The 14521-nt window shown below is 49.8% G+C and overlaps 1 protein-coding gene across 3 annotated transcripts in view; it reads right to left on the bottom strand.

The window, feature by feature from the left end:
- Positions 1–14521, bottom strand: part of ITGA11 (integrin subunit alpha 11) — a 183843-nt gene that overhangs the window by 34385 nt on the left and 134937 nt on the right. For all 3 annotated transcript variants that reach the window (XM_075896852.1, XM_075896851.1, XM_075896853.1), the window contains exons 16-19: positions 13850–14016; positions 8362–8504; positions 5707–5817; positions 4202–4287 (exon numbers count right to left, since the gene is read on the bottom strand). In XM_075896852.1, coding sequence (XP_075752967.1) covers positions 4202–4287; positions 5707–5817; positions 8362–8504; positions 13850–14016 — 507 coding nt within the window. The remainder of the gene's footprint in view (positions 1–4201; positions 4288–5706; positions 5818–8361; positions 8505–13849; positions 14017–14521) is intronic.

Here is a 14521-nt window from a genome sequence, read left to right as displayed (position 1 = left end):
CCTGGAGTATTGCATCCAATTCTGGGCCCCCCATTACAGAAAGGACGTGGATGAATTGGAGAGGGTCCAGTGGAGGGCGACCAAAATGATTAGGGGGCTGGAGCATATGACCTATGAGGAGAGGCTGAGGGATTTGGGTTTGTTTAGTCTGCAGAAGGGAAGAGTGAGGGGGGATTTGAGAGCAGCCTTCAACTCCCTGAAGGGGGGTTCCAAAGAGGATGGAGAGAAGCTGGTTTCAGTGGGGACAGATGGCAGAATGAGGAGCAATGGGCTAAAGTGGCCATGGGGAGTTCTAGGTTGGATATTAGGAAAATCTGTTTCACTAAGGCTGTGTCTAGACTGCAGGCTTCTTTCGGAAGCAGCTTTTCCGGAAGAGATCTTCTGAAGAAACTTCTTCCGAAAGAAAGCGTCTACACTGCAAAAAGGCATAAAGAAAGCAATCTGCATTTTGGAAAGATAGTGTCCACACGGAATGGACGGCTTATTGGGCACCTGTGCTTTTTCCTCTTTCCTCTTCTTCCAAAAGAACTCATAAGAACAGCCATACTGGGTCAGACTAAAGGTCCATCTAGCCCAGTAGCCTGTCTACCGACAGCGGCCAACACCAGGTGCCCCAGAGAAGGTGGACCGAAGGCAATGATCTAGCGATTTGTCTCCTGCCATCCTTCTCCAGCCTCTGACAAACAGATAATTTCATGGCGGTTAGGTCCATAAATGGCTATTAGCTAGGGGATAGAAATGGACCTAACCACCATGAAATTATCTAGCTTCTCTTTAAACTCTGTTACAGTCCTAGCCTTCACAGCCTCCTCTGGCAAGGAGTTCCACAGGTTGACTATACGCTGTGTGAAGAAGAACTTTCTTTTATTAGTTTTAAACCTGATACCCATTAACTTCATTTGGTGTCCTCTAGTTCTTTTATTATGGGAACTAATAAATAACTTTTCTTTATTCGCCCTCTCCACACCACCCATCCTTTTATATACCTCTATCATATCCCCCCTCAGTCTCCTCTTTTCTAAACTGAAAAGTCCCAGTCACTTTAACCTCTCCTCATATGGGACCCGTTCCAAACCCCTAATCATTTTAGTTGCCTTTTTCTGAACCCTTTCCAAGGCCAAAATATTTTTTTTGAGGTGAGGAGACCACATCTGTACACAGTATTCAAGATGTGGGCGTACCATAGTTTTATACAGGGGCAGTAAGATATTCTGGGTCTTATTTTCTATCCCTTTCTAAATAATTCCTAGCATCCTATTTGCCTTTTTGACGGCCGCTGCACACTGTGTGGAAGTTTTCAGAGAACTGTCCACGATAACTCCAAGATCTCTTTCCTGATTTGTCGTAGCCAAATTAGCCCCCATCATACTGTACGTATAGTCGGGGTTATTTTTCCCGATGTGCATTACTTTACACTTATCCACATTACATTTCATTTGCCATGTTGTTGCCCAATCACTCAGTTTGGTGAGATCCTCTTGGAGTCCCTCACAGTCTGCTTCTGTCTTGACTATCCTAAACAGTTTTGTATCATCTGCAAACTTTACTACCTCACTGCTTACCCCTTTCTCCAGATCATTTATGAATAAGTTGAACAGGATTGGTCCCAGGACTGACCCTTGGGGGACACCATTAGTTACCCCTCTCCAATCTGAAAATTTACTATTTATTCCTACCCTTTGTTTCCTGTCTTTTAACCAGTTCTCAATCCAAGAAAGGAGCTTCCCTCTTGTCCCATGGCCATGTAATTTACACAAGAGCCTTTGGTGAGGGACCTTGTCAAAGGCTTTCTGAAAATCCAAGTATACTATATCTACTGGATCCCCCTTGTCCGCATGTTTGTTAACCCCTTCAAAGAACTCTAATAGATTAGTAAGACAGGATTTCCCTTTACAGACACCATGTTGACTTTTGTCCAACAAATTATGTTCTTCTACATGCCTCACAATTTTATTCTTTACTATTGTTTCGACTAATTTGCCCGGTACTGAAGTTAGACGTACCGGTCTGTAATTGCCAGGATCGCCTCTAGAGCCCTTTTTAAATATTGGTGTCATGTTGGCTACCTTCCAGTCATTAGGTACTCCCATTGCCACTCATCTCTTTTCCCTAGCTAATACACCTGGGCCTGTTTATTACAGAACTGGCTGCCAGCCTTGCCTTTGCCTTGAGATGTAAGATGCAACTACACTTGGGTGACTCTTGGGACCGGGGCCTCGGGGGGGGTGGAGGGGGGACAGGTTTGCAGAAATGTTGGTGGTGCCCAAAATGACCATGGACTACACTCCCTCCCCCCCACCCCTAAGGCTCTAGGAGGGACTTTAGGTGGGGGAGGAATGCGGGCGCTGGGAGGGAGTTCGGGTGTTGGGTGCCGGCTCGGGGGTGGAGCAGGCGATTGGAGGGCATGCTGTGGGAGGGAGTTTGGGTGTAGGTGTGGGGTGCAGGCTCTGATCCTGGGCAGGAGCTCGGAGTCCGGGGTGCAGACTCGGGGAGGGAATTTGGGGACTTAGGAGATAGGGAGGCATTTGGGGGCAGGATGGCAGGTGGAGGGAGAGGGTGCAGGTGCTGGAGGGAGTGGGGTGCATAAAGGGATGGATGTTGGGGAGATGAGTGGAGGTGCCACACTTACCTGGGGGCACCCCATTCTGGCAGTGGCTCCCGGAGGGGTCTCTGGACACTGCTGCCTGCGCCCCCCCCACTCCGTGCTTTCCCTGGCCCCACCTGCTGCTGCTGGGTGAGTTAAAATGCCCTGGGGGAGTCCCACCGACAGCGCAGCACGTTACAGCAGCGTCCTGGGACAGCGAGCGCAGGAGGCAGCCGGGGGCAAGTTTGGGTGGAGCCGGGCCCCTAACTCGCCGCTCAGGGCTGGGGGTGACCGGGTACCTATGTGAGAGTCGGAGTAAAGCTTCCATCTAGCACAGCCCCTCGTGGCCTGGGGACCAGAGAGTCGGAGGGACTGGCCGTGATCCCTTGATCTGGCTTATGGTGGCTTTGGGGTTTCCATTTGTGGCGGAGTTGGTGAAAACAACAAAGAATTCACAGCCAGCGGGGGTTCCGGAATCAGGTCCCTCGCTCCCGTGTCCCCCCAGACAGCACGACCATAACAAGCATTTTGGCAGAGACATTCGACTGCCGGGCTGAAGCCAGTTGCCCCGGATCAGAGATCAGCATGAGACCTAAGATGTGATTATTCCACTGCGGGGTCTTGACACCTTCCACAAGATGTCCTGGGCTTTGTCGGGACAGCGGCTTTGTTCCCATGGAGCACAGAATGGGGCAAAGTTAGGGTCAGACTCAGCAATCGTGGGGGGCTGCTTGGTGAATAACTTTGAGAACCAGGCAGGTTTAATTCCTTCCACTAATGCTGTCAGTCAGACGCCAGCCTCTTCAGGCAGCTTGCTACTCTGCCTTTGGGCACAGGCAAGCCCGTGGCAATGTGGTTAGACTTATAGGCGGGGAATCCAAACAAGAGCCTCATTTTGGGACTAAAAATGGAAAAACGTGATGAAAATGCCTCTGAAATCCGTTGCCGAGGGCAAACCAGCCCAGCCACATCAAACAAAGACTCATTATAATTTGATAAGCCTGTTGGAAACCACAACAAAAACTCCATAAAAACCACCCCTTCCCCAAACCAAACAAAAAATAATTAGGGCTGCGTGATTCATCTCCTGCATGCATCTCTTGATGGCGATGGATTTCCTTATTTGTTAACATGGGTGCATGTGTATGGGACGTGAACCACAGATGGTTAATTTCAGTGCAAAAGCCAAAACAGAGAAGGTATGTTGACACTGCAACGCTATTTTGGGATATCCTGAAGTAGCTATCCTGCGGCTTCACAGCAAGCCCGTTATTTTGGGCTCGCTATTCCGACGTCCCTGTAAACCTCATTCTACCAGGATAAGGGACGCTTCAGAATAGCGCTTTATTTCGAAATTGGGCTCTGTGTAGACAGTGCCAAATGATGAAATAAGCTCTTTTGAAATTGCAACAATATAAGATACGCAATGTGTGTAGCTCAGATTGCTTATCTTATTTCGCATTACGATGCAGTGTAGACACACTCAGGGAAAGAGGAAAACAATTCAGGACAAAATCCTCTGTAACGAGGTGAGTTAAACCTATGATCCGATTTCAGAAATCCTCTGCCTTTTACGACGTGACTTCCTGGAGGATTCAGTCTGGATTATCTACTCACGTGGTGGTTGGAATATCGTTTTTAGCATCCAGGACCAGGTCAGGGACACAGTGTTCGTCCTCATTGCATCCGTTCCAGAAAGGCACCTGAAAAGGGAGAACACACGAAATCCACATGGAGTTTTGATGTGCACTGCACACGGGGAGAGGAATTGTCACATACTGTGAACCCACACACTAAATGCTTAAAAAACAAACAACACACACACACAAAATTCACACCGCAAATAGACAATCCAAGAGCCATTCTTGATCGTCTGCCCAATGGGAAGGTAAAGGCGCAACAGTATTGCGTTAAGGGATACAGTAGAGGAGCAATCTTAGCTTTCCAATGGCTTTGGTTTTGCTTTTTTTCAATTGCAACCTGGAGTGCAAATCTTCCAAGCATCAGAACAAATCGAACATCCAGCCGGCAGAGACGTCACGCTTGATGTCTAATCACACCGGGAATACACACTCCATTAGCAGCTGCCTTCTTTGCTTTCTCTTTTGTTTACTTTAATTAAGACACGGCTGCTGTGATTTTTAAAACTCCAGAGCAGAGCCAGATACTCCGCGGGTGTAAATCAGTGTAGCTCCATCCCTGCTAATTTACACGGGGTGAGGATCTAGCCCAAAGTGTTTAGAGAAAATGATAATACAGGATGAACCTCTCTAATCCCACAGAAGCAGGCTTCACGGCATAGCATGCTGACGGTTTGGCAAAATGCAGCCATGTAATGCAACAGTTTAGGACAGGAAGTGAAGGCTACTGTACCCAAATGAAGTGACTAGAGGCTCTTGGGTAAGCACTTCAGTTAGAATGTAGGGTTAGCCCTGCTCCTTTTGCAAACACAGCTAGGGTGAGATGCAAGGCACATGTACGGGAAACTCCTGACCCATAAGTCTTTGCTACCTGCAGGAAAGCTAGAATTCTATCTCCCTAGGGGAACACAAGAGCCCTGCTCCGATCACACTGGATCCAGAAGAGGGGAGCGTAACGTTGGTTCAGGGTATTGCATCCTTCGGAGTTGATTTTCTATTCCCCGTGGAGCATTCCTGGCCCCAGGGGGCAGTTTTAACGTATGCCCCAAAGCCCCCTGGGGGACTTGAGAATGTCCATCCCGTGCCCCCTTTGTGGTCGTGTCCCCCCCCTCCCTTATGCCGGGAGCTGGTATCTGGCATGGGGGGTGATGGGAGTTATTCCTGCTGGCTTTATATTAATCCTCCCCACACCAGGGGGATCTCCCAGGGATAGTCCCTGGGGGCACAGCTGGCACTAAGCAAACCTGCTCCACCTCCATCCCAGACCCCTCATCCCAGAGTGTGGCCCTTGACCCCTTACCAAATTCTCGGAGTGGCCCCCTCCCATCAAAAATTATTACCCACCCTCATGAAGCTGCTCTGTGCCTCAGTTTCCTCAGCTATACAACGGTGAGAATAAGCCTTAGCCACCCCCACAAAGCGCTCCGAGACCCGGGGGTGAAAGGTGCTCTTGGTAACTAGTGCACAGCGACCATTACGTACGGAGACTTTCAGCGCAGTTGGCCAGCCGTCATCCAGCATGGGACCATGGTCGGGGCTCGCCAGCCCGTATTCGACTGAAAACGTCACGGGCTTCACATAGTCTGCTGTGTCCTAGAGGCAGAGAATGTAAGAACATATTTAGGGCACCTTGGCTATGTCTACACCGGCAGCTTCTTGCGCAAGAACTCTTCCAGAAGAGAGCGCCTACACTGGCATGTGCTTTTACGCAAGAGCCTCCATGCCAGTGTAGACGCTCTCTTGCGCAAGAAAGTCATGTTGCCTGTCTACACTGGCCTCTTGCGCAAGAACAGTCGTGCAAAAGGGCTTATTCCTGAGCGGGAGCATCAGCGTTCTGGAGCAAGAAGCCCTGATTTCATACATTAGAACATCAGCACTCTTGCGCAAGAGCACGCGGCCAGTGTAGACAGGCAGCAAGTTTTGGCACTAAAGCGGCCGCTTTTGCACAGGATCGCGCCAATGTAGACTCAGCTCTTGAGTATGTAGTTGTCTCCCTGACCGACTTGGCTGAGAGCCATTGATGGCACTTACCCTTCACAACATCCCCTGGCAAGGAGTTCCACAGGCCGACTGCATTGTGTGCCGATGTACTTCCTCAGGGTTTGTTGTAAACCTGCCATCTATTAACTTCATTGGCTGAACCCCCTATTATGACCCATGCTAAATAACCCTTCCTTATTCACTTTCTTCACACCAGTCATGATTTTGTAGATCTTTATTCTAGTCCTCAGATTCATCTCTTCTCTAAAACGAACAGTCCCAGTCTTTTAAATCTCTCCTCATACAGAAGCTGTTCCACATCTCTAATCATTTTCATTCTCCTTATCAGCATCATTTCCAGTTCTCTTACAGGTTGAACCTTTCTATTCCCGCACCCTGATTCAGCCACATCTGTGGTCCAGCAGGATTCTAGTTTGCCAGACGTCCACTTATCATGGTGTGGCCAAGTTTCCCACAGTCCCATAAGGTTTGTTTACAGCCCCCAGTCCTGGCTCTGTGTTCTGTGTTGTGATTTAGCTCTAATTTACCCCTCCATGTCTTCTCAGAGGCCAGTAAGCAGTTGAAGTGTTGGTAACGCTGCTAGACAATATGGAGGTCCTGTGGTCTGGCAAATTCTCTGGTTCAGATCCTGCTGGTGCCAGATTAGAGAGGTTCAACCTGTATATCTTTTTGAGATGGGGCCACCAGAAATGCACACATTATTCCAGGTGTGGTGTATATCATGGCTTTAGATAGTGGCAGCATGAGACTTTCTGTTTTATCATCTATCCCTTTCTTAATAGTCCTCACCATTGTGTTCGCTTTTTTTTTTTTATTGCCACCACACATTGGCGTGATGATTTTGGGGAGCTACCCCCAGTGACTTCAAAATCTCTTTCTTGAGAGGTAACAGTAATTTAGACTCTGCCATTTTGTGTGGATAGTTGGAATTATTTTTTCCAATGTACGTTCTTTGGCATTGATGAATACTCAGTTTCATCTGCCACTTTGCGTCCCATCTGCTCATTGTAGTGAGATCCTTTTGTAACGCTTGACAAATAGTTTTAAACTTATCTAGTTAGAGTAATAGTGAATCATCTGCAAGGCTATGACTAGACTACACCTCTCTGTAGACAGAGAGCTGTAGATTAGGCACGTCGAAATTGCTAAGGAAGCAGGGATTTAAATATTAGCATAAACATGGCCACCTTTTTTTCCCCAACAGCTTTTTCGAAAAAAAAAAAAAATGGCAATCTAGACAGGGATCTGTCGAAAAATAAACTCTTTTTCGACAGATCCTGTATTCAAAATGAGATTTACAGGATCTGTCAAAAAAGTGTTTATTTTTCGACAGATCCCCGTCTAGACTGCCGTTTTTTTCCCGAAAAAGCTCCATGTCGAAAAAATAGGTGGTCATGTTTATGCTAATGAAGCGCGGGATATTTAAATCCCTGCTTTCTTAGCAATTTCGACGTGCCTAATCTACATCTCTCTGTAGACAGAGAGGTGTAGTCTAGACATACCTCAAATGTTGTTACCTTGCTATTCACACCTTTTCCAAGGTCCTGTATGAAGATGTTGACCAGTGCTGGTCCTATATAGATCAGTAGGAGACACTACAATTTATTTCTACCCTTTGTTATCTATCTTTTAACTAGTCACTGATCCGTGAAAGGACCTTCCCTCTTCTCTCACAACTGGTTACTTTGCTTAAGTGCATTTGGTGAGGGACCTTGTCAAAGGCGTCCTCAAAAGAGATCAGTGCTACCAGGTATGAATTCCAAACACGACAGTGCTGACATGATAAAAGGCTTTTAGAAAAAAGAATAAACCAGGGATCGGAAGGCGTTCAGACCCCATGCTGGCTCGCATAGCAGCCTGAGCAGCTATAAAATTTCAGCAGCTCCCTGGGAGAGGATTTCATCCTTAACCACATCAAACCCAGCCATAATAAATCCGGACGTAGAGATAAACCCTCGCCTGATTTCCAGCCATGTGATGCACTCCAGGCACATCCGCTTTGCCTCTTTGCTTGCTTCCTGATGTGTTTCTGTTTTGCATGAAGATCCTTGCCAAGCAGAAGTCTTCTACCTGGCTGGATCTAACTCTCCACTGACTACCAAGGGAATCTCCAAGTTTGGTCCCATTTCTACTTACCAGGACGTGAAAATGTAGCTTGTCACAGTGTTCTTCTCCGGCCGACAACGTGACCAGCTTCTGAGTGTGCCGGTCGCTGTTTTCATCCAGATGAGCCCGAGGCGTGTACCGTCGCTCGTCGATGGTGGCGTTGTATTTTAACCCTGGGGAGGGAAATACGTGAGTCTGATTTCTTCCTCGCCTTACGTGTTCACGTGGCAAAGCCCCAGCTCCATCCCGTTTTCTCCCAGAGCTTTCAACATTCTCCTACCAGAATAAAATGAACAGCTTTGACCGGTTAGTGCATGGGAGTCAAAATGTCACCAGCAGAGCGTACCCTCTTTCAAACAAGAGTCTAATTCAGAGGATGGAAGGCGACTCTTGGTGGGCACCACGGTGCCCTGGTAAGAAGCTGGCTGAATTGCAGGTCATGTACGGTATAACGAGACAGCCCTCAGACTGTCCTGTGTCTGTGGAACCCCCACACCTTGGGTATGGGGCATTGTCCTGTGGAGTAGCACTGAGACCACGGAGGGTGCGTCTAGACTGCACCGTTATTTCGAAATAATGCGAGCGTCTACACAGCCGTTCCGTTATTTCGAAATAACGGGTGACTTATTCTGAAGTGTGTAAACCTCATTCTACAAGGGATAACGCCTCTTCCGAAATAGCTATTTCAAAAGAAGGTGTGTGTGGATGCTCCACTGCTGCTATTTCGAACTAGCCCCTCACCAGGGCCGTTCTACGTTATTCCTCCCCAGTGCCTCCTGGGGCTCTAAATCGAGATAGCACGTCTACATTAGGGAAGCCTGCCTCGGTCTCATTCTGAGGCTTCCCTGCAGTGTAAATGTGCTATTTTGGAATAACTATTCCAGAATATTCAGGGGGTAGCTGAGTTAGTCTGATAGGGTATGTCTACACTCGCCCCCTAGTTCGAACTAGGGAGGCAAATGAAGCATACTTAAGTTGCTAATGATGTGCGGGATTTAAATATCCCACGCTTGATTAGCATATTCGCGGCTGGTTGCCATTTTCAAAAGCCAGTAGCCTGAATTAACTTGCCGCATGTAGACGCGGTAGTCTGATACAAAACCCTTCCCTCGAATTAACTGTTACTCCTCCGGGAACCCGGCTTTTTAAAATGGTGACTGGCCGCGAATATGCTAATCAAGCGCAGGATATTTAAATCCCGCGCTTCATTAGCAACTTCAGTATGCTTCATCTGCCTCCCTAGTTTGAACTACGGGCAAGTGTATACATACCTTTACAGAAAAACAACAACAAATGGTCTGGTAGCACCGTATAGACTAACAAAACAGGTAGATTGTATCATGAGCTTTTGTGGGCACAGCCCACTTCTTCAGATGACCGGAGTTATGAGTTTAGGATGTGCACACTCAAAATAAATAGGAGAGGGGAAGGGGAGGGTGCAGCTGAAACATAAAACAGGACTGTGTAGCACTTTAAAGAGTAACAAGATGGGTTTAATAGGTGATGAGCTTTCGTGGGCCAGACAATTATTGGACCTAACCAAGTGAGTTAGAAGATCAAGAACACATATTCCTGCGCATCCAGAAATATAATTTATGCTATCATGTGCCAAAAGTGTCCGTCTGCTATGTGCATTGGACAAACGTCTCAGACACTTCGCCAAAGGATCAATGCCCACAAAACAGATATTAGACAAGATCACAAAGAAAAAACAGTTTCTTGCCATTTCAACCAGAAAGGACACTGTCTCAACGACTTGATTACCTGCATCCTGCTTCAAAGGCCTTTTAAGACTGCACTTCAAAGAGAATCCTCTGAACTGTCATTCATGCTTAAATTTGACACTTTACATGCAAATTTGAATAAAGATGCTAATTATCTTACCCATTACAAAGAGAGCTTCCCCAATTATCACCTCTTAGATCATTAGCTCACAGACATTTACCTCCCCTCCCCCATCCCCCTTCTGTTCTGAAATTTGGTTTGTCCTTTTCATATGTGTTCACTTTTTTTTAATTGCATCCTTTGGTATATATGGTTGTGACAATTTTCTTCCACTATTTGATCTGAGGAAGTGGGTCTGGCCCACGAAAGCTCATCACCTAATAAACCATCTTGTTAGTCTTTGAAGTGCTACACAGTCCTGTTTTTTGTTTCACCTGAAGACTGGGTAGTTAAAAGGAAGCAGATAAGAATGAAAGTCAATAGATAGGATCCTTCCTGACGTAAGAGTCTACACAAAGAGCTGTTGGCACCTTGAATGGTAGTGTCCCAACTAACTTTCATCACAATTGAGACCATTAGCATGTGAATTGAATTTGCGGATGAACTCTAATTCCAATGCCAGCTCGGCCTGCCTTCCCCAGCTCTGCTCTACCTTCAGGAAGCCTCCTCCTTCCCTGGCAGTCAGGTCCCACCTGCTCTCTCTCCAGAGCATCAGTCAGTTCTCCCCCTCCCACCAGGAGCCCTTCTTTATATGGCCCCCAGCTGGGTCCTCATTAGCAGAGCTGCCTCAGCTGGGGCTCTGCTCTCAGCCCTTGCTCAGGGCTGGGGTTTGCCCCTCAAAGGCCAGTGCAGGGCAACCCCCCTGTCAAGGGGCTGTTAGCAGAAGTGTTGGGAAGAGAGGTAGTGTCGAAGGCAGGCTAGAGCCAGGCTAGGGTGCAAAGGGTTTCACACATCAAAGCTAATCCCATGACGAGCCCTGGAGAGCTGGGCAGGCTCCATGGCTACTACGTTCCACACGACAAATATCCCAAGAAGAGCAGCAGCTGGATTCTGCACCGGATGATGCCTAAGAGGGGCTCCCTGGTGTGCACACTTCAGTGACCAGATCTGTAGCTTACACAGGTAGGGCAACTGTGGTGAGGTCAGGGGACAAAGGTCATACCTTTCTGGCCAAACACAGAAGGCAAAGTGGACACCTGCAATACCTGAGAACCCAGGGCCAGCGTTCCCAGAGAGATTCAGGTGCCACCCAACTGATTAGCAGAGTGCCCACAGTTAGTGCTTGTTCTGGTGGTGCACATCAGCACAGGCCTCGGTGCATCGAACAAAATTTATTCCACACATGGATGAAAAAATGCGTGGGACATTGCCCAGTAGTCAGGCATTTAGCATTCAGGAGCCGTGTTGGGCTCTCTCACAGACATTTTAAATGTATTTCCATTCCTGTTTCCACACTACACCACATAAATGGGTCATTTCAGGCCTCTGAGTACTGATGCCCGGGCTGTTAAAACATGTGTCTGGTGTCCACTCATGAAGCTCTGTACTGGTTCTGAAAGTGCTCTTTCTGTTCTGCATTTCCTCCCTTCCGTGCGTCGCGAGAGCATTTTTCTTTTTAAATACAGGCAGTCCCCGACTTACGCGGATCTGACTTATGTCAGATCCACACTTATGAATGGGGCTTTTCTCGCCCTGGAGCTCACGGGCGGCAGGTCGCCACCCGTGTCCTCCGGGGTGAGAAAAGCTTCTCCTGGTCTCCCTGGTTTGCTGGGGGGGTCCAGCGGCTTTGCTGGACCCCCCCAGCAGACCAGGGGGACAGGAGCAAAGCCGCGGAGCACGCCCACAGTGGGACAGCTGCGGCGCGCCTGGGCTGTCCCGCTGCGGGCGTGCTCCGCGTCTCCCTGCAGACCAGGGAGACGGGGAGCAAAGCCGTGGAGCACACCCGCAGGGGGACAGCTCAAGCGCGCCCAGGGAGCTCAATGAAGCGGGGAGTTAAATATCCCCCACTTCATTAGAATAAAAATGGCCGCCGCGCTGTGCCGGCTCAGCTGATTGTCGGCACAAAGCGGCAGTCAAGATGTGGATCAGATGGCAAGGAAAGCCTTTGTCGACCGATGCCTTATGCCTCATGAAATGAGGTTTAGAGGATCAGTTGACAAAGGCTTTCCTTGCCGACCGATCCCCGTTTTGACTGCCGCTTTGTGCGGACAAACAGCTGAGCCGGCACAACGCAGCGGCCATTTTTATTCTAACGAAGCGGGGGATATTTAAATCCCCGCTTGTTGACTATGTCGGTATGTCTAATTTACATGCCAGTCGGCAGAGGCATGTAGTCTAGACATACCCTGGGATATAACCCGCCGCGTCTCCTCTGACCTCCAACATAGCTCTGTGACGCCTTCTTCTGCAAGCTTGAACGTGACCGGGCGAGTTAGAAACAGAATCAGCTGGGGCCATTCTAGAGGGAAACCCTAGTGAAATCAGTGGGAAATTTGCCGTTGCCTTCACGGGAGCCGTGATTTTGCTCCTCACATGTGGTCATGGCACTTTACTGAACGTGGCGGAGGCATCCTTGGAGGCCACGCCACTTTTGTTTCCTGCTGGCTCGTGCTGAATCACTGCCATCCCGGGCATAGCGTCGCACGGTGTTTGAAAGCCAACCCCCGCTGCTCGGCTCACAGAGGCTCTTTGTGAGATGAGCCAAGTCCCGAGGCAGATGGCCCCCAGATGCAGCCTGCAGATGCAAGACCCAACGCTGCCGACTCCCACACAGAGCGCGGCGTCAGCCCCCACAGCACAGGTTCGGGAGGGCTCCCTTTGTAAGCCAGGGGGGCCCCGAACTGAGCGGGAGCCAGGGTGAGAGACTTATCACTGCCACCTATTTGGCCTTGTTTCCTGGATCTTTGCAAAGAGCTCGGAGCAGCAGAATTCATCGGCGCTCAGAGCAAATGCTGGGTAGGCAGCGCTGGATGCGGATTGGCTGGAAAATCTCCTTTCCGGGAGTTGGAGATCTCACCGCTCCCGATCCAGCCTCGGACCTCAGTGCATGTTCCAATCTAGGGTGATTTTCTTTAATAAAACTTGCCTAGCGATTAATTGTTGCTCCATCTTTTCTGCCTGACAGTGAGAGCTGCCTGAGCTCATCTCCCCGAGGACTTTCGACTCGTTTTTATGAATGGAGACTGGGGGAGCAGGGGTCACACAGAGGCTAACTGGGTTGTGTGCTAGCCGTAACCCCCTGCACGGGGCAGTGGTCATGGGTGGCAGGTGTGCGAGGCAGGGGGAGGCGTTGTCTTCCCGAACCGCCAGCCTGGCCCCGCCCAGACTCCGCCCCCAGAATGCCTGCTGTAGGCGTATTGGAGGGGGAGTGTTGCTGCTCCTGAGCACCGGGGCCAGGGAGGTTGGAGCCATGCGCCTTCCCCGCTCCCTGTGCTGAGGGGGCGGGGAGGAAGCTTGGGTCCCGTGGGAGGCGGGGCCTCAGAAGAAGGGGCGGGGCTAGGGTGGAGGCTTGCCTCCCTCAGGCCTACCTTCACCCACTGCCCATGGCTGATCAAAAGGCCTGGCCCATCCGGGAGTAAGAGTGCTGGTTGAAAAGGAGCCGGGCGGGGTGGAGAATGGGTATGTCCGATGAGACCAAGCACATGGGTTTAATGCTCTCCTCCCCCTAGAACAGGCTCTCAGCTCCTTTTTGTCTCTGTCTCTGCTCCGGCTAGTAGACAGGAGCGGCTTGGCAGAGCGCTCACCAGCGCGGGCCGGGGAAACCCGAACGAAAGAGCAAGGGTAAGTCACTTACCCACACTCGCTGTCTGGAAATGGGCCGAGAGGAAGAGCGGCATGAAGCAGATGAAGGCAGACATGCAGGCGGCGTCCTTCCCATTGCGCTTGCAGTCCTTGTTGAAGATGTTGATTTTGGAGGGCTCGAATCGAATGCTGGCATTGATCTGGACCACGCTGCGGGACCTAGAGGGGGGAACCGGGCACACGAGTTATTCCCTGGCGCGGGGGGGGGGGGGGGGGGCTCGTCTTTGGACGTCCACCCAGTGTGGAGCATCTCAACCAACTTCTTCACACCCCTGCAGAGCCTGTACCAGACCAGCTTCCTCCTCCTACATGGCTGCAGCACCCCCCTTTCAAAGCACCTCTCCTTAACACAGGTGTTCCCAGGAGGTGACGGCGGAGCAGGCACCGGCAGGGGAGTAAATTCAGGCCGGTGAAGTGGATCTAGTGATGAACTAAGACCGGGAGAGGATGAAACCCGACCGGGAGAACAATGAGGAAGGAGAGTGCTACATGGGGCTATGTGACATGGGTTCCATGTGCTTGCGGGACATCTGACTAAGCATGACCCCAGGTGATAACATGGCCTGCACAGACCACAGGCCCCTGTTGCTCAACGATCCGTCTCCAACTGGGGAAATAACTGCAGACTGGTGGGCGATGGAGAACACTCCTGAACGTGCAGCCA

Source organism: Pelodiscus sinensis, chromosome 14 (assembly GCF_049634645.1).
Source record: "Pelodiscus sinensis isolate JC-2024 chromosome 14, ASM4963464v1, whole genome shotgun sequence".
NCBI lineage: Eukaryota > Metazoa > Chordata > Testudines > Trionychidae > Pelodiscus > Pelodiscus sinensis.
Note: the sequence above shows the minus strand (reverse complement) of the source record. Positions and strands in the feature narration are given on the sequence as shown.